The sequence below is a fragment of the Acanthamoeba castellanii genome (assembly GCF_000313135.1).
Source record: "Acanthamoeba castellanii str. Neff unplaced genomic scaffold scf7180000084736, whole genome shotgun sequence".
Classification (NCBI taxonomy): Eukaryota; Discosea; order Longamoebia; family Acanthamoebidae; genus Acanthamoeba; species Acanthamoeba castellanii.
The window spans coordinates 54,363-82,244 of record NW_004457514.1 but is presented as its reverse complement, the minus strand read 5'-3'; the positions used below and the strand labels follow the sequence as shown (position 1 = coordinate 82,244).

The following is a 27,882-nucleotide window of genomic DNA, read 5'->3' as shown; positions in this document are numbered from 1 at the left end:
CTTGACCGGCGGCGGTCGATTGCGCTGCCCAAACGCTTTTTTTTAAAAGATGGCGCCCAACGGGTGAGAGACACGACACTTAGTGAGCCGGCGACGATCGCCTACGATGGCGCAGGCCAATGGATTGAGCCAAGCGGTCGGGGGGGGCACGTACCTCGCGTGAGATGGAACAGATACTCCTGCAGGTCCTCCTCCGCCGGCTCCCGATCGAGCACCACCGTGGAGTGGTGGTTGGCGTGCTAAAGAGAGAGCACGAGAAAAGAGAACTCTTCTTAATTTAGAACAAAAAAAACTGATGATTGTGATGAGCAGAGTTTGTTGTCGTGTGTGCGGTGTGGTGACGTACGGTGCCGTGTGAGACGCGGTGCGGGGGCAGTTGTTCGGACTCGTTGGGCAGGTGCAGCAACCAGTTACCGATCGTCGCCAGCGAGATGAGCTCCTCGCCCTTGCTGCAGCAAACACGCGCACATACCAGCGTCAGACGCGCGCGTGCGCTGTGGGTTGAGGAGTTGTGTACATGGAGCCTGCAAGTTTGCCCAGGATGGGCGCCGAGTTGCGTTCGTTCTTCTTGCTGCGCGGGGTCAGCAGCTTGGCGGGGTCGCTCGGACCCAGCGTCCACCCGAGGAACACCTTCTTCACCCGGTGGCGGAACTTGACCAAAAACAGCCACCTGCCCAACACCCACGCCATCCGTGAACACACCACATACACACACACACACGCACGACACACACGACACACACACACGACACACACACGACACACACACAAGCCGGTACCGACGGAGTTCGTCGACGGAGAGCTTTTTGTTGCGGGCGTTGGGCATCCAGTCGATGTGGAACACGAGGAGCCCGCCGCCCATCGGATACAGCACCAGCTCCACGCACGGCACCCCGATCCTGAGCGACGTCGTCTTTGCATCCAGCGCCGACACCGTCGACGGTCCGCTGGGCGTGAATCTGTGACACACGACACACGACGCGTCAGAGTTGACACAATGCGTGCGGTACGAAGAGAGAGAGAGATGGGAGGAGGTACGGGGAGTCAGGCATGGTGGACATGAGAGAAGGGATGCGAATGACGGGAGTGACGGGCCGCTGCGACTCGGAGCGCCGCAGCGGCATACGGCTCTTGGCAGGCTTGCGCTTGCTGGGCGTAGCACCGACGGCGTCATTGTCGTCGTCGTCGCTGTCATCCTTCTCCTCCTCGAGCTCCTTGTCGTCCTCCGCACCGCCGTCTCTGCTGGTAACGTTCGTCTGCTGGAGCTCTGGTCGCCCTACGTAGGGCGTCGAACGAGATCTGGGCAGCACTCCCAGCGCACTCCCAGCTGCCGCTGCCGCCGTCGCCGCTGCGCCGCTCGGCCCGGGCGTGGCCAGGCCGCCGGGCTGGCGGGGGTGCAGCCCGTGAGGCTGCGGCGGCTGGGGCTGGGGCTGGGGCTGGGGCTGGAGGAGGTTGGTGGTGGAGGTGAGGAAGGCGAGGTGGCTCGAGTTGTCGAAGGCGACGGCGTTGGACTGGCCCTGCATGTCGGCGGCCCACAGGGCGGGCTCGGGGAAGACCAAGGCCAGCGCGCTGGCCGTGAGCCGCAGCCGGCTGCACTTCCACACCTCCATCTTCCGGCGGTGGGCCGCCTCCTCCTCCGCCTCCTCCTCGTCCCCGCTCGACTCCTCCAGCTCCCCGCCCTCGCCCCCATCCAAATCATCTTCCTCCTCATCTTCCATTCCCACTTCTCCATCTTCCTCCATCCCCTTGCTCTGCTGCTGCTGGCCTTCTCCTCCTGCGCTGGGCTGCCCAGGGGCGGTAGCAGCGGCGGCGGGCGAGGCCTCGGGAAGGTCGAGGCGGCGGCGGGCGTGTAGGGCCTCGACGTGGACGGCGCGGCGCACCTCCTCGTTCCAGCCGACGATCTGGCGGAAGTGGGCCGACAGCTCGGCGGTCTCGAGGGGCAGAGACTGGTTGAGCTCCCACAGGGGCACCCTGCGCCCGGTCTGCTTGTCCCGGATGCAGCGCTTGAGCAGCTTCTCGGTCCAGTTCACGGCCGACACAGTATCGTCCTCCCACGTGAAGGGCAGGATGAGCGCCGTGCGTGCCGCCATGCAGCCGTAGCTGCCACCACCGTCATCTTCTGCGCCCGCCTGGTGCTGCTCCGGGCCAGCACTTAGGAAGGACTGATTGCTCTGTGAATCTGATGCGCGCGATTTTGCAAAGATTTTGCGGCGCTCGAAAGCCGGTCGCCCCTTCATCGCTGTTGCTCAGTGTAGATGACTGTTTTGTCCTGTCCACTCTTCTCCCCTTCTCTTTTGTTGTTGGCCTGTCCACAACTCGAGTTTGTTGCCACCAAACCTCTCGCTTTCCCTCCAAATCGGCCCTTTCTGTCGACAGAAGCCTTCTTGTTCTGCTCCTTGTTGAGAAAGACTAAGTGGTGATCAAGGTCGGGCGCCATCGTCGCGGGGCGGGGTGCCGGGCTGGGTCTCGGGGAAGGAGAGGTCCCAGAAGTGGGGCGGGGTGTCCGGGGCGGCGTAGGCACTGCGATGGCGCGAACAGTTGTTGACAAACAGCTTTCGGTCGAAATCGAGCCCGCCCTCTCGGATGGCGTCGTAGAACTGTTTAACCAAAGGCAAAGCCAAAGCCATCACACGTCAGGCACACTTGTGCGTGCGTAGGTGCGTGCGTGCGTAGGTGCGTACCTTGGCACACTCTTCACACTCGTGGCCTGGGAGCACGGCACGCTCGTCCTTCTTGCGCACCACCTCCACGCGAGCGTACTCGGTAATCCGCTCCTTCCGCTCTCCTCCGGCTCGTAACGCGTCCGGAGCCATGGCGTAGGGCAGCCGCAGGAGCGGCGTTGGTCGTCCCGGCGTCTCCCCTTCGCCCCTGAGTAGCTTGCCTGGCCGCTGCGATTCGTTGCCGGTGGCATCGCCCTCTTCATCCTGCGGAGGGTCGATAGCGCCCTCCTTGAGCAAGACGCGGAAGGCTCGCAGGTCGTCGGCCTCCTTCCGCCGTCGGTCCGTCTTGCGCGTCCGCTCGGCCTCTCGCTCCTCCTCGCTGCTGCCGCCCACGAAGACGGTCGAATACTCGTCGTCGTCGTCGACGTCCGCGTCAAAGTGCGGTCGCACCTCCGGCTTGGCGGTGCTGGCGCTCTTCCTCCGGTCGACTGCCCTCTGGCGCGACCGGAACCGCGAAGCGCTTCCGCTAACAGCGGCGTCGTTGTCCCTCTCCTCCAGCTCCTGCTGAATATCGGCGATGGTGGTCCGCTGCCGCTTCCGTCCCCTGAAGCCAGGCGTAGCGTCGGCCTTATTCCCCGGCTCCCTCCTCGTCTGCGCCTTCTTCCGCTTGCTAGCGCCCTTTCTCGCAGGCAGGGCGTCCACATCGATGATCTCCACCTCCGACGTGTCCGACGATCCCTTCTTCCCCCGCTCCTCGCTGGCCTCGTCGCTGTACAGGTGTTCGCCGGAGCTGCTCTCCACCTCGACCTCCACGGGCGCTGTCACCTTCTGTTCGCTCGTCGGGCTCCTCTTGTCGTCGCCCAGGAACATGGAGTAGACGCTCTCCATGGAGTCCTCTTCCTCTTCGTCGTCGCCGGCCTTGCCACTGACGCCGGTCGGGGCCTTGAGCAGAGAGGGCTTCGGCGTGGTGGGCACCATTCGTTTGAGGAAGTTCGTGGGCGACAGTAGATGGTCCTCCTCCTTGGTCGCCTTCGATGGCGTCGGTGCCTCCTCGCTGAACTTCCGTGCGCTCCCTCTCCTAGGTCGCTCCGCCTCTCCTTCATCGTCGTGCTCAGTTGTTTCTTCATCGGTGACCGTATTCGTCTTCAGCCTGCGCGGCGACCCTGTTATTGGGCGTGCAATGTGAGCGGAGCGGAGTGGGGAGGAAGGTCACATTGCAAAGTGAGATCAAGTGTGTACCGACGTCGTGAAGCAATGAGGACTGAGAATCGGCTCGCCATTCCATCTTTTCGTCCATGTCCTTGAGCAATCTCTGGATGGAGCCGACGCGTAGGGAAGGACTCGGCTCCGTTGCCGTGGTCTTTGTCTTGCCTTGCACCTAAGAGTGCGCCAATTGGTTAGACCACACAAGGGTACCAATCAACCGCCAAACCACGGTCAAAAGAAGAGAGAGTGAGGAGCACCTCGGCAGGGTCCTCGGATTTGTAGGGGGTCGTGGCGATCGTTTGCCTCGAGGGCGCCAGAGGCGTGGCTAACACGGCACCCTCTGGAGTATGAAGCAATTGAGGGTGTCGCCTCCGTGACGCAGGGACACTGCGCTGCGTGGCCTGCGGCACGTCCTCTTTCTCAAATACTGGTGACCTGCGGTCGTCCACGCCACGAGAATCGTCGTGAGGAGACAGACATGGTGCGTGGTGGAGGACAGAAGAGGTACTTGCGAAGCCAACCGCGCTCTGTTTTGGAGTCTCGAGAGATGTCGGGTGGAGCTGGGAGCGGCGAGCGTCCCTCGGTCGTGGCAGTGTGGTGCAGCACAGCCTCGCTCCACTCTCGAAACTCCTCCAAGGTTCTCTGCTGCCGGTCGCACTTCCCTGCAAGCTCTCGCTTCTCCGCCTCGAGCCTGGCGGTGGGGTGAGGCCATGTGCACAAGTGCTAGGAACCTTGCCAGGGAGGGAAGCACCTTTCTACCGCTTCAGCAAGCTCATCGCCTCGCCTTCGTTCTTCTGCAAGCTCATGGTACAGGTCTACATAAGGAGGCGGAAAAGCCAAAGAAGACGTTAGGCCGAAGTCAGCGCGTTTCTTCCCCCCCCCACTCCATTTACCTTCTTTTATTTTGGCATAAGTCTCGCGTAGATTCTTTAGCGCCAGCTCGAATGCATCCGTGTTGCGCGATGTACGAAAATGCTGGCCTGCTGAACTGAGGTGCTCCATCTTGAATGGATGTCATCTAACGGTAACAAAGTACAAGGATCGATTCTTCTTCCTGGTAGTGGTGAAAAGTCTCCAAGAAAAATTATTTCGCTTCCGTGACTACTCGCGGAAAGAAGAGAAGGCTGATTTGTGGTGCTTCAGCCACGGCGGCCACTGGCACCGGCAGGTTCTTGTGCAGTGCGATCTTCCTCCGTCTCGGATTGAAGAAGCAATCGATTTGAACTTTTTCAAAATGGCCTATCCGGCACTGGTTTACCAATCCCACCCCCATCTATCTAAAACCGGCAGGACGAGCAAGCGGCTTCTCTCTCCATCGCCCTTGCAGGCGCCCACTATGGCGGCAGAGCCCACAACCATCAACGGCAGCCTTTTGGGCTACCTGCGCACAGCCGTCAAGCTTGTATCTTCCCAGTACGCCTACACCGTACGACCTCGCCCTTACTGCTGCTTGGTGCGTGTTGTTGTTGATCCTCACCAATGGAAGCCTTGTTAGTCCACAGCGTTCGACGATTTAGACGAGACCGTGTCTGTGCTTTGTGATGCCATAACGCGCGTTCTCATGCACGGCCTCTCTGCACGTACGTGGCCCTGCCCTCTTCAGTTCCGTCCTCCTCTGACATTCAAATCATGCAGGGTCGGGGGTGGTGAGCCTGTTGGGGCTGCAAACACCACCGTCTTTTTGGCCCTACGTGGAGCAACTGGAGACGGTGGGAGGTGACCGAGGGGCATGCATACCTTGGATTCGAGCTGCTGTGACCTCCAACGACGCTCGCGCCAAGACGTGGGTCAAGCTCGCTCTCAATCGACATCACCTTGGCGCTTGCATTGCTGACCTCGCCCGCGACCAAGCACTCACTGCGTGCGTAGACCCGCCGCCTTTTGCTCGCACGCACACCTTACACGTGCACCACGCAGCAAGTTCTATGAGGACGGCTGTATACTACGAACGCGCGAGGACTGTCAGATAATGCTGACACTGATGGTACAGCTGCCTCTTCGTCCACATCTGGACGTGCCCAGAGTTTTTCTTACCGTGTTCGGTGGCCTGCGCAGGAAGGGTTGAGTACGGTGGCGTTCGCACTCCGGATCGACGAGAAGCTGCAGCGGATCGTGCAGGAGGCATGGCCTTCGGCCAAACCCTCCGCGTTCAAGCCTCCCGAGAGCCCCGGCGGTAGTCGAGGCATCATCCCCACGCCCCACTTGGAAGATATCTTCGTGGTGCCGGAAACCAAGACGAGGAAGAAGCATCCAAAGAAGCGCATCATCATTTTACGAGACGAAGTGGACAGTGCCTAACCTCCAACGCATGCTCCGCTCGACCTCTCTTGCGCATGGGGGGCATTGTAGTCGATGCTCCTCCCTCCCTGTACATAAACAAGAACAAGAACGCAGATTCCAACAGACGGCAAAGGTGGGCGGGCACACGTGCTATGCGGCGTCAGCAGTCGCAACGGATCACCGTATCGCCCCGCACCACCACAAACGCGTCGTTGCCCTCCTCAAACGCGGCAACGATCTTCTTTTTCTCCTCTGGCGGACAGCCCGTCCAGCTAAGATCTGGCACAACAGAACGCGGACGCGGTGTGAGCCGAGGCCCCTGGGTTGAGAATTGCAATCGTGGTGCGTGTCATACCCTGCACCTCGCCTGAGTCAGGATCCATCAGTGAGATGTTGTTTTTCTCTACGTCCACGACTTGATACCGCATCTCCTTGATAAGCACCAAGCATGTGAGTGGCCAGCGCAGACCGCACGCGAATGAGATGCGGTGGTTACCTTTTCGCGCTGCGGTTGCGCGCTGGCGGAGGCCTCCTTGGCGTTGAGCTCGTCGTACCACTTGAGAAACTTTTGCTTTTGCTTGGTGGTGAAGACGGTGAAGGGCAGCTTCAGTGCGTCCTCGAGGAGGGGAAGCGCAGGACTTGATGTCCCCAACCCTGCAGCACGCCACCACCATAAGCCTCTGTACACTGCAGGTGCAACGAAAAAACCTGAAGGAATGCAGAAGCACCTTGCCAAGTCGAGGGGCTGCTAAACATGCTTCGATAGGCCTGCACAACAAGTGCCACCAAGTGTGAGGTCGCAGTGAAGACAATGGGTGCAGGTGGAAGGGACGCTGACCTCGATCGCGGAGTACAGATTGTTCTTGTCAGCCTCCGTGAATCGAAAGTTTTGATTTGTGTGCAGAAAGCGTCGCAGCCGCTCAATTTCTTTAATGGCTTTGCCTTTATTCGCTGTTTGCATGGTGCTCTTGCGTGCATCTTCATTGAATTGTCGCACTCTCTCCTCCATTTTTGCCTTATGATTGTTTCAGCACACTTGCGGTTGGCCGTTTGTGTCTTTGCCCCACCCTCAAAGTGTGCCATCTCTTGTTGTGTTGCACAGATTTTCAACACGGGGGCGTAGTTCAATTGGTAGAGCGTCTGACTCCAGATCAGAAGGTTGCGTGTTCAAGTCACGTCGTCCTCATATGTTCTCTTTTTTTTTTCTCCTACAATGAGGTGCCACAGGATGCAATATTTTTTATCTCCTTGCCCCAAAGACCATGTGAAGATGAATGCTGCAACAATTTGATATCAACTGAATGACAAAGAGCAGCACCAGGCCACCCTCACTGTCAGCAGCCAACTCCTCAGGAGGCCAAGAAGTAAGAGATGAAGGGCACTCTCCACACTGAGATGTAACCAATGGCCCACCTGAATTGCTTGTGTAAAGAATAAAAATTGACTTTTTGTCTGGTTAAATCCCAGCAGCCATTTACAGTTTCCATGTGCTGGCCATTGCTGTGGTCAGGATAGGAACAAAAAAAGGTGTGTAGTCATCACATACATGTACACAATAAAGTAAGTGTCTGGTTGTATATATTTTTGGTTGTCATGTACATGTGAATGATAGAAATTGGTCATTCCAGACCTTGACTGATGGCCCAGTTACTGCATTTTCTCTCTCATTAATCTGCCATTTCTCAAGATGCTCCCAATTTTGTCTTGTTATTTTTAAATAAAAACGATTTTTGGGTTGTCAGGAGAGGGAGAGGGGGATCATGCATTGTGCCTTGGCTAGTTCACAGTACTAGGCGCCCATTGGTTTGCCACTGCCAGCACCACAGTTGGCCACTGGCAACTGGCATGAGTTTGTCTGTGCTCTTGATGAGAAGGGTTTGAGCTGCTGCCCTGACATAGTCCTGGTGTGTGTGGAGGGGGTACTGGATTCTGTGGAGTGTATGTCCCCCTTTGTGGTGAGCACTGGAGATGGTGCATGTGCAGACAGCAAATGTGGCTGCCTTGATGTTGCTGGGGAGGCCATTGGCCAGGAAGAAGAGGATTGATTGGAATGGTCTGTGTGGAGGGAGGCTGCATACAAGGGCGCTGGAATTGTGGCATATCTGGAGTGCATAGGAAGAGGTGGGTGAGGGAGAGGGTGATGTGTTGATCCAGCCTTCAATGAATTTGCAGGTCATGTTGATGAGCACTTGCATGTCCCCATGCTGCTCATGTAGCTGGGTGTTCTCCTTCTGCAGGTGGAGAACCGCTTGCAGAGCTTCTCACTTTCAGTCTGTTCCTTCACCAATTCAAATTTCATGTCCTCAAATTGCTCCTTCCATCTTGCATACAAGGACTTGATGGGTCATTTTTTTTGTGGTGCCAAAGTGATCTCACATGGAAGTGGTCTGCTGAATGTCATTTACCCCAGGGGACAGGTTATTTCAGTACTGAAAGAAAAAGAGTGCTGGTACTGGCACACTACTCCCACAACCCATTGGCTGCAGATGGTCTGGCTTTACTTCTTGCCCAGCTGTTTTTTAGTCACTCATTGGCCACAAAAATATTGCATCCTGTGGCACCTCGTTGTAGGAGAAAAAAAAGAGAACATATGAGGACGACGTGACTTGAACACGCAACCTTCTGATCTGGAGTCAGACGCTCTACCAATTGAACTACGCCCCCGTGTTGAAAATCTGTGCAACACAACAAGAGATGGCACACTTGAGCCTCCCTATCTACTTGGCAGGGAGGGACGGAGAAAGAAAGGGGAAGAGGTAGCGACACAACTCCGCAAACCACAGGGCTTGTGCTCCGGGAAGGGCATAAGAAGCCGGAGCCCGGCCTGGACGTTTAACGGCCCGTGTACCACAGCGCTACCGACCCTACCCGTACCCCACCTCTGCCACAATGCCGCCGTCCGTTTCTGCTCCGCCTCCGACTTAATCCACTACATACCACCGTACCATCATGCAGTACTTCGACCACCACACACACCGCCGCGACTTTGCCCGCGACTGCGCACCCACGCCTCCGTAGAGAATACTCCGAGAGGAATTCGTCCGGCCGAGCTTTAAGAAGGCGGTCTGCCGTCGTGCCAACCAATTAGGGGGTACCTTCACGCGCTTCTCTTGCGTCGTGGCTTTTTGTGCCGGACAGCGCCTGATCTGCTGGTTTCTTTTGTTCATCCCCCCGCACACGCAGCATCAAGAGAGCGAAGTCGCACAGATCGGGGAGGAAAGAAGAAGAAAAGCAACACGCCTACCAGCAGTTGCCAGAGAACCTACGACTCTATCTCTTTCTCATCTCTCTAATTTTTCGACTCAATCACACCGCTGCCTCAACATGTCGGCTCTTCCCATTCAGTTCAAGGAGATTGCCCAGGTATGCCCCTCTGCTTCAGTGCTGGAATGGTTTTCTTCCAAGTTAAAATGAGTGTATCGCCACTGTTGATCCACAATTCTGAAGCTTCTTGTTGGTTTTATAGTTGGGCACCTTTGGGATCAATCCCCAGTCCATCGGGTTCGCTACGCTGACCATGGAGTCGGAGAAGTACATCTGCGTCCGCGATCAAGTGGGCGAAGAGCGTAACGTGGTCATCATTGACCTTCAGAACCCCTCCAATGTCGTGCGGCGACCCATCGCTGCCGATTCGGCCCTCATGAACCCCGTGCACAACATCCTCGCATTGAAAGGTACACAGTCAAGTTGATCATCTTGTCTCATTTGAGACAACGCGCTAAAGGGGGGTCCTCCAAAACAGACACGCAAAATCTCCAGATTTTCAACATCGGCGAGCGTGCTAAGGTGAACGACTGTGTCATGAGCGAGCCCGTTGAATTCTGGAAGTGGATTTCCGACTCCAAGCTCGCCCTGGTCACTGCCACTTCCGTCTATCACTGGTCGATGAATGGTTCGTGTGTGCCAAGACTTCGCACTCTTTGCTCCCAAACTCACCCAACTCCGCACAGACAATGCCAAGCCGCAGAAGATCTTCGCGCGCCACCAGTCGCTTGCAGGAACACAGATCATCAACTACCGCGTCGATGCCGCCGAGAAGTGGTGCGCTGTGATCGGTATCACGAGGAAGGACGACCGCATCGCCGGCGCCATGCAGCTCTACTCCGTCGACCGCAAGGTGAGCCAGGCGCTCGAGGGCCACGCGGCTGCGTTCTGCGACTACCGCACGGAGGGCTCGACGCGCAACTCAACCCTCTTCTGCTTCGCTTCTCGCACCGCGGCGTCGTCGAAGCTGTACATCCTCGAGGTGGGCCAGACGGGCGAGGGCGGCGGTTTCGAGAAGAAGCAGACGGACATTTACTTCCCCGCCGAGGCCGCACAGGACTTCCCCGTGGCGATGCAGGTGAGCGACAAGTACTCTGTGGTGTACATGATCACCAAGTTCGGCTACATCCACATCTTCGACGTCAACACCGGCAAGCTCCTCTACATGAACCGCATCTCGGCCGAGACCATCTTCGTTACCGCCCCGCAGGCCTCCACCGGCGGCATCATCGGCGTCAACCGGAAGGGCCAGGTGCTCTCCGTCACCGTCGACGAGAACACCATCGTTCCCTACATCTGCACCCAGCTCAACGACTACGATCTCGCCATCAAGTTCGCCTCCAAGAACAACTTGCGCGGCGCCGAGGAGCTCGTCACTGCTCAGTTCAACCAACTGTTCCAGCAGGGCCGCTACAAGGAGGCTGCCAAGGTCTGCGCCGAGTCTCCCCAGGGCATGCTCCGGTCCACCCAGACCATCCAGATGTTCTCCCGATTGCCCGGTGCTCCCGGCCAGCCCTCGCCGCTGCTTCAGTACTTCTCCGTGCTGCTCGAGAAGGGCAAGCTCAACAAGGTCGAGTCGCTCGAGCTCTCGCGCCCCGTGCTCCAGCAGGGTCGCAAGGAGCTCCTCCAGAACTGGCTCAAGGAGGAGAAGCTCGACTGCAGCGAGGAGCTCGGTGACCTGGTCCGCCCGTACGACCTCAACCTGGCCCTGTCGATCTACTACCTGGCCGACTCCAAGGACAAGGTGGTCCAGTGCCTCGCCGACAGCGGGCAGTACGAGCGCATCCTCCTCTACTCCGAGAAGACCGGCTACTCGCCGGACTTCATGTACATCCTGAACGGCCTCGTCCAGACCAACCCTCAGGGTGCCGCCAACTTCGCCGCCAAGCTGCTCTCCGGTCCCCAGGCCTCCAAGATCGACGTCAACCAGGTACGCTCCGCGAGCTATCTTTCTCTTTCACCCGAGAGGTGTACACCCGAACTAAACGTGTCGCGTTTCTCCTCAGGTCGTTGATCTGTTCCTGCACCGGAACATGGTTCAGGAGACTACGTCGCTGCTGCTGGATGTCCTCAAGGGCAACAAGCCCGAGGAGGGACCGCTTCAGACCCGTCTCCTGGAGGTCAACCTGATGCAGGCGCCTCAGGTGGCTGACGCCATCATGGGTTACGAGATGCTCACCCACTACAACAAGCCCTACATCGCCCAGCTCTGCGAGAAGGCTGGCCTGTACCAGCGGGTACGTCGTCTCCCCCTCGCCGCACCCGCACGCGCGCGATCTCGTGATGGCAAAATAATCTTTGAGACCATATTCCCGGCCTTTGGCCGGGTTGCTGACATCAAGCAACCCTGAAGCAAGCTCGTCATTGACAATTACGCTTCACTCTCGCTCTACCACAACTTTCTAACCGACCTCTTCTTGCAGGCGCTGGAGCACTACACCAACATCGCCGACATCAAGAGGGTCATGCTCAACACCCATGCCATCAACCCGGAGTTCCTGGTGAACTACTTCGGCCAGCTCTCGGTTGAGGACAGCGTTGATTGCCTGAAGGAGCTGATGCGGGTCAACCCCCGACAGAACCTGCAGACCGTCGTCGCCGTTGCCACCAAGTACTCCGACCAGCTCACCGCCTCGGCCTTGATCGACCTCTTCGAGTCGTGCAACAGCTTCGATGGCCTCTACCACTACCTCGGCGCAGTCGTGTCCTACTCTCAGGACCCCGAGGTGCACTTCAAGTACATCGAGGCCGCCGTCAAGATGAACGCCCTTCGCGACGTCGAGCGCATCTGCCGAGAGAGCAACTACTACGATCCCAAGAAAGTCCGCGATTTCCTCAAGGTGCGCCTGCCTCTTAGTGCGTCTTTCGCGTGTCGTGAGTGTGGGGGCACAGGATGATTTCGGTATTCTTAGGACACCTTCTTATGCAATCGACCTAATCAGTTGGTTGTAGATGCGAAGAAAGGACCTTACTGAATGCTCTCTTTTCTATGTTTGTACTCATTTGGTGTTGTCTTGCTCGTGCGACCTCGCTAACGCCTTGCTTCTTCGCGTTACAGGAGGCCCGCCTTCCCGACCAGCTGCCCCTCATCATCGTGTGCGACCGCTTCGACTTCGTTGAGGAGCTCACCCGCTACCTCTACGCCAACAGCATGCTTCAGTACATCGAGGTACCTAGCGCCCTCTCGTGCTGTGGTTTCACCCGCGCAGCTTCGAAACTGATGATAAACGAGCTCCCTCTACTGATGCGCCATGAGGATAAGCTCATCCGGAATCAAATTATTATCTGATCATTCCCTTCTTATTCTTTGCTGTCGCCCTCCGACCGTTCTCCATCTCACCGTGTATCTTTGTGTCACAGGCCTACGTGCAGAAGATCAACCCGATCAACACCCCTGCCGTTGTCGGTGCTCTCCTCGATGTCGACTGCGGCGAGGAGTACATCCAGAAGCTCATCATGTCCGTGAGGAACTTGTGCCCTGTCGATGGTACCTTCCCGCCTGCCGCCAACAATCTCGTTTTCCATGCTAACCACTCAATTCTCGAATCTGCAGACCTCGTTGCGGCTATCGAGAAGCGCAACCGCCTGAAGCTCCTGCTCCCCTGGCTCGAGGCCCGCGTTGCTGAGGGCAACCAGGAGCCGGCCACACACAACGCCCTGGCCAAGATCTACATCGACCTCAACAGGGAGCCCGAGAAGTTCCTCAACACCAACACCTTCTACGACAGCCGTGTTGTCGGCAAGTACTGCGAGAACCGCGACCCCCACCTGGCCTTCCTCATCTACAAGCGAGGTACTTTATCCGCCTCCTTCTTGACCTTCTGGCCCGCGCTCCCCGCTGCATTCGCTGATGATAAACGAGCTCCCTCTACTGATGCGCCATGAGGATAAGCTCATCCGGAATCAAATTATTATCTGATCAACGCAGTGTTTCTCCCCTTTCTTCTCGAGAAGACGCCATCTTCAACGACTCACCCGTTCACTTTCCTACTCACTCAGGGCTTTGCGATGATGAGCTGGTGGCGGTCACCAACAAGAACTCGCTGTTCAAGAGCCAGGCCCGCTATCTCGTGGAGAGGCAGAGCCAGGACCTGTGGCTCAAGGTGTTGGACGACAACAACGAGTTCCGCCAGGCCGTGCTCGACCAGGTCGTGCAGACTGCCCTCCCCGAGAGCAAGAACCCCGACGAGGTTTCGTCCGCGGTGAAGGCTCTCATGAACGCCGACATGCCCAACGAGCTCATCGGGCTGCTCGAGAAGATCGTACTGGAGCCCTCGGACTTCAGCAACAACAAGAACCTCCAGAACCTCCTGATTCTCACCGCCATCAAGGCCGACAGCTCGCGGGTGATGGAGTACGTGAACCGCCTGGAGAACTTCGACGGACCCGACATCGCCACCATCGCCGAGGGTGCTCAGCTCTTCGACGAGGCCGTCGCCATCTACAAGAAGTTCAAGCTCCACCCGCAGGCCATCACCGTCCTCTTGAACTCCCTCAACGACCTCGAGGCTGCCGTGTCCTTCGCCAGCCAGGTCAACGAGCCGGAGGTCTACTCTCTCCTCGCCAAGGCGCAGCTCCAGAACAACCTCGTGACCGAAGCCATCGGTACCTCTCCCCTCCCGCGTTTTCGTTCCTCCCCCCGTACACAACAACCGAACGCTGCGTCAAAGGATGTAATTTATAGTTATCCCTGTCCGAATATGACACAATTACGATGTGGACCTACTCTAGCAACTGAAAAACGACTGCAGCTCTTCATTTCTTTCTATCTTTGCGACGACGCGCTGAACACACCGACTGACGCCAACCTTGCCTCCCACAACAACAACAACAGAGTCTTACATCAAGGCCAACGACCCCGAGAACTACGTCGATGTCATCGTCGCCTCTGAGAGGGAGCAGCTCTGGGATCCGCTCGTCAAGTTCCTCCAGATGTGCAGGAAGAAGGTGAAGGAGGCTCATATTGAGTCTGAGCTGATCTACGCCCTCGCCAAGGTCAACAGACTTGCCGAGCTCGAGGAGTTCATTTCCGGCCCCAACTGTGCCCAGGTACAGCCACGATCTCGCCACTGCGCCCGTCCTCTTCGATTGTAGCTGACCCCGACGACGCCTTTGTAGATCCAATTGATTGGTGACAGGTGCTTCGAGGAAGGGATGTACGAGGCGGCCAAGCTGCTGTTCAGCAACATTCACAACCACGCTCGCCTGGCCACTACCCTGGTCAAGCTGCAGCAGTACTCGTCCGCGGTGGAGGCTGCCCGTAAGGCCGGCAGCACCAAGACCTGGAAGGAGGTCAACCTCCACCTCATCGAGGTCAAGGAGTTCCGTCTGGCTCAGATCTGCGCCCTCCACATCGTCATCCACGGTGATGAGCTGGACGAGCTCGTCTGGCGATACGAAAGCAGGGGCTACTTCGAGGAGATAATCTCCGTCCTCAGTACGAATCCCGCCCTCGTCGCACCGCGTCATATTCACTTTCGCACACATGCGTGCAATCGGTGACTAATCGTGCCAATTCCAGCCTCGAGCCTCGGCCTTGATCGCGCTCACAAGGCGATGTTCACCGAGTTGGCGATTCTGTACTCCAAGTACAAGCCCGAGAAGCTGCAGGAGCACCTCGAGCTGTTCCCCGACCGCATCAGCTTGCCCAAGGTCATCCGTTGGTGCCAGACCAACGCTCAGTGGAAGGAGCTCACCTACCTGTACAAAGCCAGCAACGAGCACGAGAATGCTGCGATGACCATGATCAACCACCCCGTCGAGGCCTGGGACCACAACGAGTTCAAGAGCATCATCGCCAAGGTCAACAACCTCGACACCACCTACAAGGTATGTGCCATCCTTCCCTTCCCACTCGTGCGCCTTACACAACAACCGAACGCTGTGTCAAAGGATGTAATTTATAGTTATCCCTGTCCGAATATGACACAATTACGATGTGGACCTACTCTAGCAACTGAAAAACGACTGCAGCTCTTCATTTCTTTCTATCTATCATCGCGCTCCCCCAATCAGTTTCACTCACAATCTCTCTCTATCTCGTCAACGTGTCAGGCTGTTCGCTTCTACCTCTCCGAGCACCCGCTGCTGGCCAACGATCTGCTCCATGTCGTCAGCGCCAAGGTGGACCACACCAAGGTGGTGTCCGTCGCTCGCGAGATGAACCTCCTTGCCCTCATCAAGCCCTACCTCACCTCCGTGCAAGCCGAGAATGTGGCGGCCGTCAACGAAGCCCTCAACGAACTGTACATTGAAGAGGAGGACTACGACTCTCTCAAGCATTCGATTGAGACCCACGACAAGCTGAACCACCTCGCCCTCGCCCGCACGCTGGAGAAGCACGAGCTGCTCGAGTTCCGCCGGATCGCCGCTCAGCTCTACAAGCAGAACTCCGAGTGGCAGAAGTCGGTGGAGCTCAGCAAGTCCGACGACCTGTTCAAGGACGCCATGCAGACCGCCGCTGATTCCGGCAACGCCGACGTCGTTGAGGAGCTGCTCAGGTTCTTCGTCGAGAAGGGCGATGCCGAGTGCTTCGCCGCCTGCCTCTACACGTGCTACGACTTTGTCAAGCCCGACGTCGTGCTCGAGCTCGCCTGGAAGCACAGCCTCACCGACTACGCCATGCCCTACCTCATCCAGGCCATCCGCGAGTACACCACCAAGGTCGACCAGCTCGTCGAGGCCGCCAAGCCCAAGAAGGACGACAAGAAGCCCGAGGACCAGGCCGCCGTCAACTTCCCCGGCGTCGTGGGCGCCGAGTTTTACCCGCCCGCCGGCATGGTGCCCATGATGACCGGCGCCGGCCAGGTGACCATGATCCCCACCGCCTTCACGGGCATGCCCGGCACCGTGCCCACCATGCACCCCTCCATGACCGGCATCCCGCCCGGCTCCGGCAGTTTTCCCTTTGCCCGCCCCGCCATGCCCGGCCCGCACCACCCGCACCCTCTCTCCTCCGTCCACCACCCGCCCGCTCCCTTCTCCCAGTAGAGAGTAGTGTGACGTCTGTTCCAAGCTTAAATGATACTCGTTTCCTGTCACCTCGCCTCTTTGCCAACACAACGCACACAACGCACCGCAGCAAGCAGAACAAAAGATGGAAGATGAATTAGGGTTGCCGCCTCCGCCCGAGGAGCCGGCGCCTGAGGACTGCTGCAACAATGACTGCTGTCCGTGCGTGCGCGACATCTACGAGCAGGCGCTGCAGCGGCACCGGACCACGGTTCGCCTGCTCAAGATGCGGCAACAGATGAAGATGAAGATCGGCCCGCATTGCGGCATCTCCATTCAAAACGTTGATGCTCCAGCACCAACAGAGCCATTGGTGAGTCCTCCGAGCGCCGGACCGTCTGCCACAACCGCCTCCATCTTGGGCGCCTCCTTGCTCACCGAGCACGGCCGAGCGCGAGGTCTCGACGTTCGGCGGGTGCTGCTACTCGAACTGGGACTAAGCTCCCACTACGCCTACGAGCCTGGCGACTACGTGGCCGTACGACCCCACAACGACCCTAACCTCGTTCGTGCCCTCCTTCAACGGTACACCCTCGCCTCTCTTCTTCTGCTTGGCCCTGCGCCTTGCGTGCGTGACCTGAGCATGTGCAGGCTGCGTGTGGAGGGCGAGCAGGTGATTGCTGTGGTGGCCACCACTGCTCCACGAGAGCTTGAGGACGTAGAGGTGGATGACGGGTCGGCGGCAGAGCAGGCGGAGGACGGCGAATCGATGACGCACCAGCACTACCTGATCGGCGACCCACCGTGCACGATCGCGCACACCCTCATGTACCTCCTCCACATTCCCTTCGTGATGTACACTCCAGCGGCTCACACGGTCTGTCGCCGTTGCAGGTACAAGTGCGACATCAGCGCCCCGCCATCGAAGGCCCTGCTGCACGCGCTGGCGCAGTTCACCTTCGACGAAGAGGAAAAGGAAGAGCTCCTTTACCTCTGCGGCGGCGCCCAGTGGCAGCGCGAGTTCTACCAACGCAACATCCTACACCAGGTTCCTTCTCTCTCGCTTCACACACACACACACACACACATGCACCGTTCTCGCATTCTCGCTGAAGCCGTCGCGCAGAGACCGGGGCTGCTGGAGGTCCTGGAGCGGTACCCGTCATGCAGGCCTCCGCTTGCGCACGTCCTGGAGCACGTTCCACCGCAGCGGGAGCGGTACTACTCCATCGCCTCGTCGCCGCTGCTGTCTCCGTCGTCGGTCCACCTGGTCTTCCCCGTGGTCGAGTACACCACGCCCGCGCCCCATCGGCGCCAGCGACACGGCCTGTGCACGTCGTGGCTGCACTCTCTCGCCCACCGCCACCTCGTCGACGCTCGGCACTTCGCTGGAGTCGCAGTCAATCAGCTGTGCGTGCCCGATGAGCTGCAGCGGGAGGACAGCGAGGACCGCGACGTGAGCGGCGACGCAGGAGGGGTCTCATCGCTGGATGTGTGGATCAAGCCGGCGCCTGACTTCCAGCTCCCGACCGACCCGATGGTGCCCCTCATCCTGGTCTGCGCTGGCTCGGGCATCGCGCCCTTCCGGTACCACCCCCGACCCCATCAACCAGCTCGGTCGGCGGTGGTGCTCACTTCGGCGAGCCGCGCGGCCTCAGGGGCTTTTTGCGGCACCGGAAGGCGATGAGAGAGCGGGAGGGGGTGGCGCTCGGTGAGTGCTGGCTCTTCTTCGGCTTCCGCTTCCTCGACGGCGACTTCCTCTTCCGCGAGGAGCTCGAGGCGATGCAGCGCGAAGCCGTGCTCACTCGCCTCATCACCGCCACGTCCCGAGAAGGTACCACGCTATCACTGCTTCCTGTCTCCCAGGGCACCGAGTGACTCACCTCGCGTCGTGGCCGTTGCAGCTGAATCATGCAGAGTTCAGGACAGAATCGTGGAGCACGGCCGTGACGTCCACCGCCTGATTGTCGATCGCAACGCCGTGGTCTGCGGGTACCACTTGACTGCTTGCGATCACCGGCTGGCCTCAATCGCACACCACTCACCTCACGTCCCGCGCACCGGCCAGAGATGCGCAGGGAATGGCCGCGGGCGTGCACGAAGCGCTGGCCCAAGTCATCGCCGCGTATGGGGCACCGCCACCGGGCCACGAGGAGCCCCACGCCGTGCTTGCACACCTGCAGCGGGAGCGGAGGTACCGACGCGACGTGTGGAGCGCACGCAAGACCGCTGTGTGAGGAGTAACTCCTGTTTTGCATTTTGGTGAAACTCTTCGTGGAAGCCAATGAGGCAGAAGCAACTGCTGTGACCACAACGTGAAGGTAGGCTTGTTGGGGGGGGGGAGTTCTATTCAACATGTCAAGCAATGAACTGCACGCGCTGGCCAAGAGCCAGCGTGGTCCCTTCCCGTCGGTACGCACACACGCTGGCACTGCCTCTCTGGGCGGAGACAACTAACTGAGCCGTGGTGCGAATGAACAGGCGGGACCGATCGCGGTGGTGAGTCAATGGTTGGGGTTTCTCTCCGAGTCGGTGAAGCAGTGGCAGGCCCTCGTCGCCGGTGGCGCCGACCCCAATGCGTACCTTCTCTGCCTCCTCTTCGTGTCCCGCGCTGTGAGTGCAGCACTCACCCCCTGGCAGGGTGGACAAGAACGGTCGAACTCCGCTGCACGAGGCCAGCGCGCGTGGCAACTGGCAAGCGGTGGACTACCTCCTACGCGGTACTGTCGGCTTGCCGAGTCCCGATTGATTGGAGTTGTGTGCTGCGCTGTGCTCGCTTCGCTAAGCTGGGGCCTTTTCCCATCAGCGGGGCTGGTGACAAAGATCAACGCGAGGGATCGCTGGGGCCGCACGGCGCTGGACCTCGCCATCGTGGGCGGCCACAAGGAGGTCGAGGTCCTACTCTCGGCCCACGAAGCGATTGCCGTTGCCCGCGAAGAAGAAGAACCATGCGACCTCCTCCCGGCCTGCGAGAAGCCGCCGCGGGGCTGCCCGCTCCTGCAAATGCCCACCGAAATGCTGGTGCTCATTCTATCATGGCTCGAGCCCCGTGACCTGTGCGCCGTGGCCCAAACCTGTTCGGTAATCCCCCCCCCTCTTCACTTTCCAGCTGTCGTATGCACCCGCTTATGATGGCGTGTGTGTGTCTGTGGTGTTTCTGTCGTGTGTGTGTGTGTGTCTGTGAGGACAGGCTCTGGAGGAAGCCAGCCGAGACAATGCGTTGTGGCGGCGGTTCTGTGACGAAGAGCATGCGCTGCCCGGCGGGCAGAGCTGGAAGGACTGCTACCGGGAGTGGTGTGTTCCCCACCTCCGCGCTTATGCCGGTACGCTGCCCGAACCGCGTCCCGACCAAAGCCAGGCCCTAACCCCCCTCTTCTCTTTCCAGCCAACAGGCTAAGCCGGACGACGCCCGATGGCGGGCAGGTCATCAAGTGGCTGCTTCTGGGAGAACTTTGTACCTTACACACCCCCGCCGTTGCTTATTCTTCGCTCACCACCGCCTGTCAACCCGCAATGCACGCAGCGGCCGGGAAGAGATGCCTCATCGAGCGGTATGTGTATGACAAATTCCGGTCCAGACGGTCTCACATCGGCGTAGACGTCTACATGAAGGAGACCCACATGGGCGACCGGCGGCTGATGCTCCATCTTTTCCACCTCTCAACGACATTCATGTCGCACGAGCCGAGGGTGTCATTCCCAAGGATCTTCTATCGGGAGGCGGTCGGCCTGGTCTACGTCTACGACGTGACGCGACGGGACTCGCTCAATGTACTCCCGCAACGGCACCAGGAGATCGTCCAACACTTCCCCGATGGCGTGCCACCCATCATACTCGGTGCGGACCATTCCAGCTCCTTGGGTTGGCACCGACTCGGCTGACGAAGCGACCGTGCGTGCGTGCGTGCGTGCGTGCGGGGAATCAGTGGGAACGAAGGTGGACCTCATCGACGCAAGCTCCGCAGCAAGGCCGTGCAAAAGGGAAGTCAGCGAGGAGAAGGCCCGGGCAATGGCCCGTAGACTGAACGCAGTGGCGTGGATGGAGACGAGCAGCAAGCAGGACGCCCAGAACGGTGCGCCACCATCTCTCCGCTGGCACTCTTGCGGTGCCTGACCCAGGGGCGCGTGCAGTGAACGAGCTGTTCGAGCGAATGCTGCGCGAGTCTTTGGAGTGGGCGGATCCCTTCCGCGTGCACGTACCGGTCCGGGAAGAGCCAAGCGGGTGGTTTGTCCCGCCGTCGTTGAGCACGCAACTGCTCGCCCGCAATAGAACCCTCGACTGCTACGACGACGGTGGTGGTGGCCAAAGCCGCAGCTGCGTGCTTCAGTAATGCACCGTGACCGGTGCGGGGCGTACGTGTGCATAAAGAGTGTGTATTTGGTTCGAGCGTATTATGATGGTTGCACATGAACAGACGGCCTCGAGCTGGGGAATGGGGGGGGGTTTACTCCTGCTTCCTCCTCACGGCGCCGGCCGAGTGGGAGGGAGCCGAGGCGTGCTTGGACGCGGAAGCGCGGCGGCCGTAGCTGGCGAAGTAGAACTGGCAGAAGAGGACGAGGAGGGTCAGCGCGAATCCTCCGTTGATGACTCCGATGTAGCGGTGCTCCGGCGCGGCGTTGATCATCGCATACGCCCCTGCACCGAACGCGCCTTTGGTGTCAGTAGCCGGCCGCATCTTTGCCACCTCCAGCGACCCAAAACCAAAAGAATGAAAGCGAAACGGCGTTTCGCGAAGGCCGAGGCCAATAGTACCGAGGACGACGAAGGAGAAGAGCTGGGAGATCTGCAGGCGGGTGAGGTACATCTTCCACCAGGGCTGGTAGCCCCGCGTGGACTGGAAGTAGTAGTAGTACATCACCACGTGCACGAACGAATTGAACAGAGCCGGCGGGTAGGCCTCCTACGTGATGTGGACACCGCACCGGAGACGACGCCGTCAGCACAAGTGAAAAAGAGCGAGAAAGAACGAAAAGCGGAGAGCGTCAGAAAGAGCGAAGAAAAGAAAGCGAAGTGGGCGGGCGTACGCCGCCAGGGTAGTAGGCGACGTTGAAGCGCCACACGAGGAATGTACCCACATGGTGGTACACGTGCAGGAACGACAGCTGGCGCTGAGCGCCGCGCACAATCATGATCACCTGCGCGCAATGCCCACACCACCACCATCAGCACAGGTTGCACAAATGACGCAGCACCATCACGGCCTCATGGGGTGTGCGTACGGTGTCGATCCACTCGAGGACCTTGGACAGGTAGTACAGGTACAGCACCTTCGCCATCTGCGTACGGAGGCCACCGGTGGTCAGTGTGGCGCATCATTTTTCAAATATTTTAAAAATAATATCGGGATTAATGAAGAAAACAATACAAGAAAAAATGAAAGCGGAAAGAGGGAGAGGGGGGGGAAGTACGCCAAGGCCCTGCTCGCCGGGGGTGATGGCACCGAACCAAGTGGTGACGGACGCCTGGTAGAGCATTTCGAGGACGAAGTAGAGGTTGATGAGGGTCATGGCGGCATTGTACACCAGCCTAATACTCCGGAGGTCGCCCGCCGCGCCGGCCTTGTCGCCCGCGGCGCCCTTGGCCGCCGCCTGCTTGCCTCCGGCGGGGTGGAGAAGTCGGGGCAGCACGACGACAATGACGACGTAGAGAAAGGCGGCACCGAGGGCCTCGTTGAACTCGAGGAGCGGCCACCCGGTGGTGCGCTCGTCGAGCGTGCGAGCTTGGAAGCCATCCACCAACAACCTCAGGTGCTCCATGTCTTCTCCGGCAGTAATCGTTTGTTGGGGTTATAAAAAAAGAAGAGGCGAAGGAGTTCGACCACCGCTTCGGGGGTGTTATCGTAATTAACAACTTGCGGCCGACGGTTGGGGCAACAGCTCCGGTTCTGCGCCCACCACGAACGGAAAGCAACGTTGGCGACCGGTCGCGAAGGATGAAAAGGCACGTTGCGAGCCTTAGCTTACAGCTCTTCCTTGGTGGCTTTCTCCTTCTGGGCCTTGAGCCTCTTGCCGAGCTCCTTCTTCTGGGCTTCGAAGTCCTTGGTGAAGCGCTTGGAGAGGCCAGCGATGTCCTTGTTCACCTCGCTAAAGTCGGGCGCCGCCTCGAGTCCCAGGAACTGCACCACCCTGTTCACCAGCGTTGAAGCTGCACATCAACCCGCCCACCACAAAGAATCAATCCCACGATTGTGCTATGGCACATCGGCCACATTGGTTCGCAGCACTGCACAGGTCGGATAAGCAGAAGGTGAGGAGGTACCGCTGTCGATAACGCCGCCCTCACCGCAGAATGTGGAGCACATGGAACACAGGGAGCAGTAGCTGCAGTACTTGCACAAAGAGCACTCCTTGACGTGCGTGCATGGGCACTGGTCACACTTCCTACGCGCATTGGGAATGAGCTCCCGAGATTATGGCATAATCTCATCTTAGATTCAAAAGGAAGGCGTACTCGCAATGGGGGCAAAAGGCGCAGTATTGGCACGGATTGGGAAGCGCGTGCGAAGGCACGATAAGACTCACGAAGATGGCCACCGCAATGATGTTCGCCACAGTCGTAATAATTGGCGCCATCTTCATACAGTTCGAATTTGCTTTATGTACAAGATTTGCCTTCTTGGGGAACCCCCAGAGGTCAGTGGGATTCTTTTACCTTATCCCACTCAACGTGAGTCACAGGGCACACGTGAGCAAGCAAGGCTGGCTGCGCATCAACTACTGTTCGACCCTCGACAGCGAGCTTGCGGTCCTCCACAGCGTGGCCACCCTTGAGTCGCCTCCGTCCTGCGCCAGAAGGGGCGGGAAGCAGCTCCTGCAGCTGCGCCTGCACCTGCTCCTGTACTTCCTCCTTCCCTCCCCCATTCTCTGTTCGCACGCACCACCCAATCAGCCCCACCCAGCCACAGCGCGAACAACCCCACAGCGAGAAAGCGTACCCTCCAAGAACGACATCTTTCTGTGTTGGTGGTGCCTCGCGCTTCTCTTTCTTCGGCTCTTGACAGCCGTTTTATTTTCAACAATTTTTCTCACACTTCTGCAAAGCACTGCACAGCTGCACGGGGCCTGGTTAGGCGTCCTGGTTTCCACCGTTGCCTCGCCTTCGCTGTCGGTTCTCCTCGCGCTCTTGCAGGTGTTCGTCGTACTCCTCGTCCTCGTCCTCCCACACCACGCGCAGGTTGTTGGCGCGGTCGCGCGTGATGCGTGGAATGTAGAACCGATTGTCGGTGCCCTTCCCGCGCCACTGCCGGAGCCACGCGTGCCTGATCTTACCCCCGATCTCCCCCACGCCCTGCCTCCGCGGCCTGCCGAAGAGCTGCTCCTGTCCTGCCGCTCCGCCCAACTCCTCCTCGTCCTCCCCCTCGAAGGCGGCGGCGTTGTCCCAGCTGGCAAAGGCCGAGGAGGCGCCGGGATGGTCCTCGCGGGTGCGGTTGGGGATGTAGATGGTGCCGCCGCGGCAGATGCCTCGCGGCAGGGTGCTGGAGACCCGCAGGCGCCGAGACGAGCCCTGGTCCTCGGGCAGGTGCCAGCCGGTGATGGAGGTGGGCGCGGGGCTGATGGTGGAGTTGTTGGGGAGCCCACCGAGGTTGTTGATCGCGTTCTTGATGTCGGCATGCTCGCCCTCGTCCTCGCTTTCGGTGTCGCTGTGGTGGCGGCTACGCTTCTTGTGCTCCTTTCCGTCGGCCTTCTTCTCCTTGTCGGTGCCGTGGTGCTCCTCGACGTAGTTGAGCCACGAGTAGACTTCGTCCTCCTCGAGGATCTCATCGAGCAGCAGTCGGCGCAGAATGTGGAACGGATCGCGACTGTCCTCCGCCTGCCACGCGTAGAGCCCTCCTGCCGCCCCCTCGACCCTGCGCACACACGAGCATGCGCGGGTCAGTGCGGGGAGGAAAAAGAGAGAGGCAACAATGGTGATGGGTTGAGAGTAGTACTTGAGGGTGATCTTGCGGATTCGCTTGAGCATGGGGTCTTGGGTGTTGGCCTTCTGTTGGCGTTTCTGGAAGGCCTCGATAATGAAGGCCACCATCACGCTATCATAGCGCGATCATTCATAGCGTTGTTAGGCTTACGTGTGCGTGTTCCTGCGCAGATGCGCTGTCGCGTGGGAGCAGAGTGGTGTACTTGAATAGGACGATGACCGCAAGCAGGTTGAAGATGACGAAGAACAGCCATGCCGCCTTTCCACTGACCGCAGAGTAGCCGACCGCCGTCACTTTATGGGCGAACATCAGCTCAAGTTCACTTTTGATAGCCGTGAGAGGGAAAACGAAAGATGAGGGAGGCGGCGGTACCATTGTAGTTGTTGATGACGTTGAGGTGGAAGAGCGTGAAGAGGGCCTCGAGGAAGGAGTTGAAGTTGAGCATGTAGTACCCCAAATCGGCAAAGGTGGTGCCCTTGAGGGCTGCCGTGTCCTTAGTGATTTTACCCGCCCAGATCTGCATCCCTATCAGGGCGAACACGTAGTACAGCACCTGCACACGCCCCCGGGGCCAAGAGCGAGTGAGTGCGTGCGTGCGTGCGTGCATGTGTGTGTGTGTATGTATGTATGTATGTGCCGTGTGTGACGTGTGTGTGTGTGTGAATAGGCGGAGCCGGGAGGTGCCGCTTGGGTGAGGAAGATAGGTCGCAGGGCGGGTATGACGTCGTGGATGGCGGCGAGCGTCGTTTGAAAACGGCTCACTCGTGAGAAGAGCCGCGTGAGCCGCAGCAGCCGCCCGATGAAGATCACCTTCACCCAATCTACGCGCGCAGTGCCCCGATTGGAGGTGAGCAGCGACGACAATGCAACGGGGAGGGCAAGGGCGGACCAATGGGGGTATTAAAATCGGCGAGGAGGATCGAGAAGCCGAGACTGACGAAAGCCAAGAGCAAGACATCGAATCTGATGAACGCCCACGGCCAACCGAGAAGTGAGCATGCGCGGGAGGGGCAGCTCGATGGCCAGCTCGCGCAAAAACAGATAGAAGGGGAAGGGGTGTGGAGTACTTGTGCCAGTGGTACCGCCAGTAGGCGCTGGGTCCCAGGGCGTACACCCGACAGAAGAATTCGAGCCACAGCACCGAGAACAGCACGTACTCAGAGGCGTGGTTCTCGAATCGGACCTGTCGGTGTGTGTGTGGTGTGTGGTTTTGCATGGCACTGGTTACACGCATGTGACGTGGCGCATGCGCGCGTGCGGGGCTGGCTCGGACCTCAGTTGTAATATTATCGCCGTTCAATTGAAGCTGCAGTTCGACCAACAAGACCACCACGCTCACCACGATCACGAAATCCACCGCCCACGACGCAAACCTGCAGAACCGGGTTTGGCCCAAGTGATGTGAGTCGCGAGGGGGAGCGATCGCCCGGGGAGGGAGGGGAGGTGGCGGCGCACTTGTGGAGGACGATCTTGCGGAAGACCTTGCTGGCCCGGGAGTAGTAGAGCGAGGGCCACGCGCGACCAAATACGTGGGGGCTGACGTTGATCCGGTGCAGCCTGTACGTGAGCAGGTCCACGATCCGCAGGAACTCCTTGTACCCTATCCTCGATACACGCATCGCACCGCACGTGAAGGTGAGCCCAAGTCGACACAGCTTTGGAGGACCGTGTGCGCAGCTATAACATTGGGGAAGGCCCGTACGGAGGTAGCCCTTTTGGCCCTTGTCCAGGATACGGAATACCATGGCGACCTGCAGGTCGATTTGATGATCGCCGGCGAGCCATGGCCCGGGTTGGGAGGGGGTTCAACAACCAAACAATCAAAGTGTGAGCGGTGAAAGTACGCACCTTCTCGGGCCTGTAGTGGGGCTTGAGCACGGCGAACAGCTGCTCCCACACGGGCCACGAGAGCTTGCCGGAGACGTGACAGCCGAAGAGCTGCCAGGCCGCTGCCAGCCTCTGGTGCTGGTGGTACAGCACCTGCGCCACCTCTCCCTGCGCGCAGCCGACCCCCCATCAAGGCGTTACATTGACGATACAACACCGACGCAGTGGCCTCGACCAGCGCGTACCTTGAGCCCGCTCTTGTAGACAGTGTAGATGGTGGCAAGCACGATGGCCATCAAGAACCAGGAAACCACCAGCACGTAACCGATGAACAATAGCGACCACCAGGCGCTCGCATGATACGCAGGAATCCTGGTGGGCGTCGTTTCGTTGGGGGCCTCGTGAGAAAAGGAGGGAGGGACGAGTGGTCGGAAGGGGAGGAGGGCGGGCGTACATGATGTCAGGGTAGTTGAGCGAGTAGAGGCCAAAGTAGAGGTTGATGTAGGCCGTGAACAGGTCTGGAAAGTACTCACGGCCCTCGTGACTACTCTCGCCAAAAAAAAAACAGAGAAGTGTAGAGCAGCAGTCAGCAGTGGAGTGGGCGAACAGAGAAAGGGGATGGGAGGCGAGGTGGTACGTACCTTCCGGCGAAGATGACGGCGCAAACACTGCCGAAAAGGATGATGGCGAGAAGAATGAGCAGCAGAAGATCGAACAGGCTGAACACGATGCGGCGGATCGTGTTCGTCGCAGTACGTAGCAGGCGCGACGAATAGAACAACCACCACGGACGCAGATATCGCGTGAGTCGCAGCGTGTTGCCCGTGGCACTGCTCAGCATGACGTCGGCCAGCGTGGCCTGCACACCGTGAATGCAAAGCACACACATATAATAAGACGACCACAACGTTGTTTTCATGCCACAACCAAAGAGAGAGCCGGCGGGCGTACGGTGATAACGAGAATCTGTGTGATGATCTTGGGGCTACGGAAGAAGGCCCGTCGCTCGAGGAACTGAAAGCGAACGACGAGCTCGGCCAGCAGCGCGATCATGCATATCACTTCAAGCACTGCCGACAGCTGTCGTGAACATCGTCGTGAGCTTCATCATCCTTTGTGCAATACATGTAGCACGATTGGCAGACAGTAACGCTGTCTGCCAATCCGTGTGGTGGGGGGGAGGGACGTACCCCGTCAAAGGGCGGTGTGATGGTGTAGGGCGGCTCGATAAAGGCCAGGAAGAGGTCCACATAGATGAACAGCTTCCATGACAGCTGCACCCACCCTCTCTTGTAGGCTCGATACAGCCTGTACCAATGCACATGCAACGACGTCAAGGTCGGTTGAGAGTGGCCAAGGGGGCGGACAGAGAGTACCGGAGGCTGCCCATGTCGGTGCGGTGTTCTTCTAGGCGTCCGTAGATGGCGTCAGAGACGAAGGTGGCGGCGATGAGAAGGGCCTGCGGGTCCACTTCGTCGTCATACGTACCCGGACAACCGGGTGTGGGCGGAAATTGTGTCATTCCCTGACCCTCATCTTCATCTTCCAATTCATCAATCGCATTGATCGATAAAATGCGCTCCGTTTCCGACATCTCCCCCACTTGCCATGTACCTACCACTCGCCACCCTGCTCCTCCCGAGCAGCTGCGTTGCAGAGTTTAAACAGAACCGAAGCACACAACGGGGCCCCGCAGTTGGTACTGCTTATTTATTTCGTATTATTTTTCCCCTCTTTGGCTCCAGGGCGCCAATCAGGGAAAGCAGCCAGATCACGTG

At 58.9% G+C, this 27,882-nt stretch overlaps 10 protein-coding genes across 10 annotated transcripts; 4 read left to right on the top strand and 6 right to left on the bottom strand.

Moving 5' to 3' along the window:
• Positions 1-42: 42 nt before the first annotated feature.
• Positions 43-2,237, bottom strand: ACA1_167110 (uncharacterized protein; the record flags this gene model as incomplete). Its single annotated transcript, XM_004340861.1, has 6 exons — positions 43-101; positions 155-239; positions 347-449; positions 518-670; positions 780-959; positions 1,039-2,237. 6 exons carry the CDS (start codon positions 2,235-2,237, stop codon positions 43-45), a joined length of 1,779 nt encoding a protein of 592 aa, XP_004340909.1.
• A 183-nt stretch (positions 2,238-2,420) lies between these two features.
• On the bottom strand, positions 2,421-3,957 carry ACA1_167100 (uncharacterized protein; the record flags this gene model as incomplete). The annotated part of the gene is made up of 3 exons (XM_004340860.1): positions 2,421-2,597; positions 2,682-3,823; positions 3,900-3,957. The coding sequence occupies 3 exons, from the start codon at positions 3,955-3,957 to the stop codon at positions 2,421-2,423; spliced, it is 1,377 nt and encodes a 458-aa protein (XP_004340908.1).
• Positions 3,958-5,202: 1,245 nt separating this feature from the next.
• ACA1_167090 (RUN domain containing protein) lies at positions 5,203-6,164 on the top strand (the record flags this gene model as incomplete). The annotated part of the gene is made up of 5 exons (XM_004340859.1): positions 5,203-5,292; positions 5,362-5,446; positions 5,502-5,727; positions 5,784-5,850; positions 5,922-6,164. The coding sequence occupies 5 exons, from the start codon at positions 5,203-5,205 to the stop codon at positions 6,162-6,164; spliced, it is 711 nt and encodes a 236-aa protein (XP_004340907.1).
• Positions 6,165-6,306: 142 nt separating this feature from the next.
• On the bottom strand, positions 6,307-7,107 carry ACA1_167080 (uncharacterized protein; the record flags this gene model as incomplete). Its single annotated transcript, XM_004340858.1, has 5 exons — positions 6,307-6,425; positions 6,502-6,577; positions 6,643-6,800; positions 6,875-6,914; positions 6,985-7,107. 5 exons carry the CDS (start codon positions 7,105-7,107, stop codon positions 6,307-6,309), a joined length of 516 nt encoding a protein of 171 aa, XP_004340906.1.
• A 2,363-nt stretch (positions 7,108-9,470) lies between these two features.
• On the top strand, positions 9,471-16,400 carry ACA1_167070 (clathrin heavy chain, putative; the record flags this gene model as incomplete). The annotated part of the gene is made up of 14 exons (XM_004340857.1): positions 9,471-9,509; positions 9,613-9,820; positions 9,889-10,038; positions 10,097-11,340; positions 11,417-11,647; positions 11,834-12,250; positions 12,469-12,579; positions 12,771-12,897; positions 12,964-13,203; positions 13,410-14,015; positions 14,245-14,459; positions 14,529-14,847; positions 14,932-15,239; positions 15,465-16,400. 14 exons carry the CDS (start codon positions 9,471-9,473, stop codon positions 16,398-16,400), a joined length of 5,151 nt encoding a protein of 1,716 aa, XP_004340905.1.
• Positions 16,401-16,506: 106 nt separating this feature from the next.
• ACA1_167060 (FAD binding domain containing protein) lies at positions 16,507-18,598 on the top strand (the record flags this gene model as incomplete). Its single annotated transcript, XM_004340856.1, is given in 8 exon segments — positions 16,507-16,899; positions 17,035-17,216; positions 17,256-17,409; positions 17,488-17,516; positions 17,532-17,948; positions 17,975-18,195; positions 18,266-18,353; positions 18,430-18,598. 8 exon segments carry the CDS (start codon positions 16,507-16,509, stop codon positions 18,596-18,598), a joined length of 1,653 nt encoding a protein of 550 aa, XP_004340904.1.
• A 118-nt stretch (positions 18,599-18,716) lies between these two features.
• ACA1_167050 (Ras subfamily protein) lies at positions 18,717-20,692 on the top strand (the record flags this gene model as incomplete). The annotated part of the gene is made up of 8 exons (XM_004340855.1): positions 18,717-18,773; positions 18,843-18,940; positions 19,002-19,081; positions 19,168-19,442; positions 19,552-19,684; positions 19,885-20,199; positions 20,288-20,434; positions 20,493-20,692. 8 exons carry the CDS (start codon positions 18,717-18,719, stop codon positions 20,690-20,692), a joined length of 1,305 nt encoding a protein of 434 aa, XP_004340903.1.
• A 114-nt stretch (positions 20,693-20,806) lies between these two features.
• ACA1_167040 (GNS1/SUR4 family protein) lies at positions 20,807-22,118 on the bottom strand (the record flags this gene model as incomplete). The annotated part of the gene is made up of 5 exons (XM_004340854.1): positions 20,807-20,997; positions 21,115-21,262; positions 21,387-21,497; positions 21,582-21,638; positions 21,771-22,118. The coding sequence occupies 5 exons, from the start codon at positions 22,116-22,118 to the stop codon at positions 20,807-20,809; spliced, it is 855 nt and encodes a 284-aa protein (XP_004340902.1).
• A 203-nt stretch (positions 22,119-22,321) lies between these two features.
• Positions 22,322-22,940, bottom strand: ACA1_167030 (uncharacterized protein; the record flags this gene model as incomplete). Its single annotated transcript, XM_004340853.1, has 3 exons — positions 22,322-22,506; positions 22,621-22,742; positions 22,813-22,940. The coding sequence occupies 3 exons, from the start codon at positions 22,938-22,940 to the stop codon at positions 22,322-22,324; spliced, it is 435 nt and encodes a 144-aa protein (XP_004340901.1).
• Positions 22,941-23,427: 487 nt separating this feature from the next.
• ACA1_167020 (transporter, cation channel family protein) lies at positions 23,428-27,698 on the bottom strand (the record flags this gene model as incomplete). The annotated part of the gene is made up of 17 exons (XM_004340852.1): positions 23,428-24,208; positions 24,290-24,388; positions 24,480-24,570; positions 24,650-24,830; positions 25,040-25,098; positions 25,167-25,240; positions 25,345-25,460; positions 25,551-25,650; positions 25,733-25,877; positions 25,980-26,028; positions 26,126-26,272; positions 26,350-26,476; positions 26,559-26,648; positions 26,746-26,963; positions 27,056-27,184; positions 27,295-27,412; positions 27,481-27,698. The coding sequence occupies 17 exons, from the start codon at positions 27,696-27,698 to the stop codon at positions 23,428-23,430; spliced, it is 2,742 nt and encodes a 913-aa protein (XP_004340900.1).
• Positions 27,699-27,882: the final 184 nt, after the last annotated feature.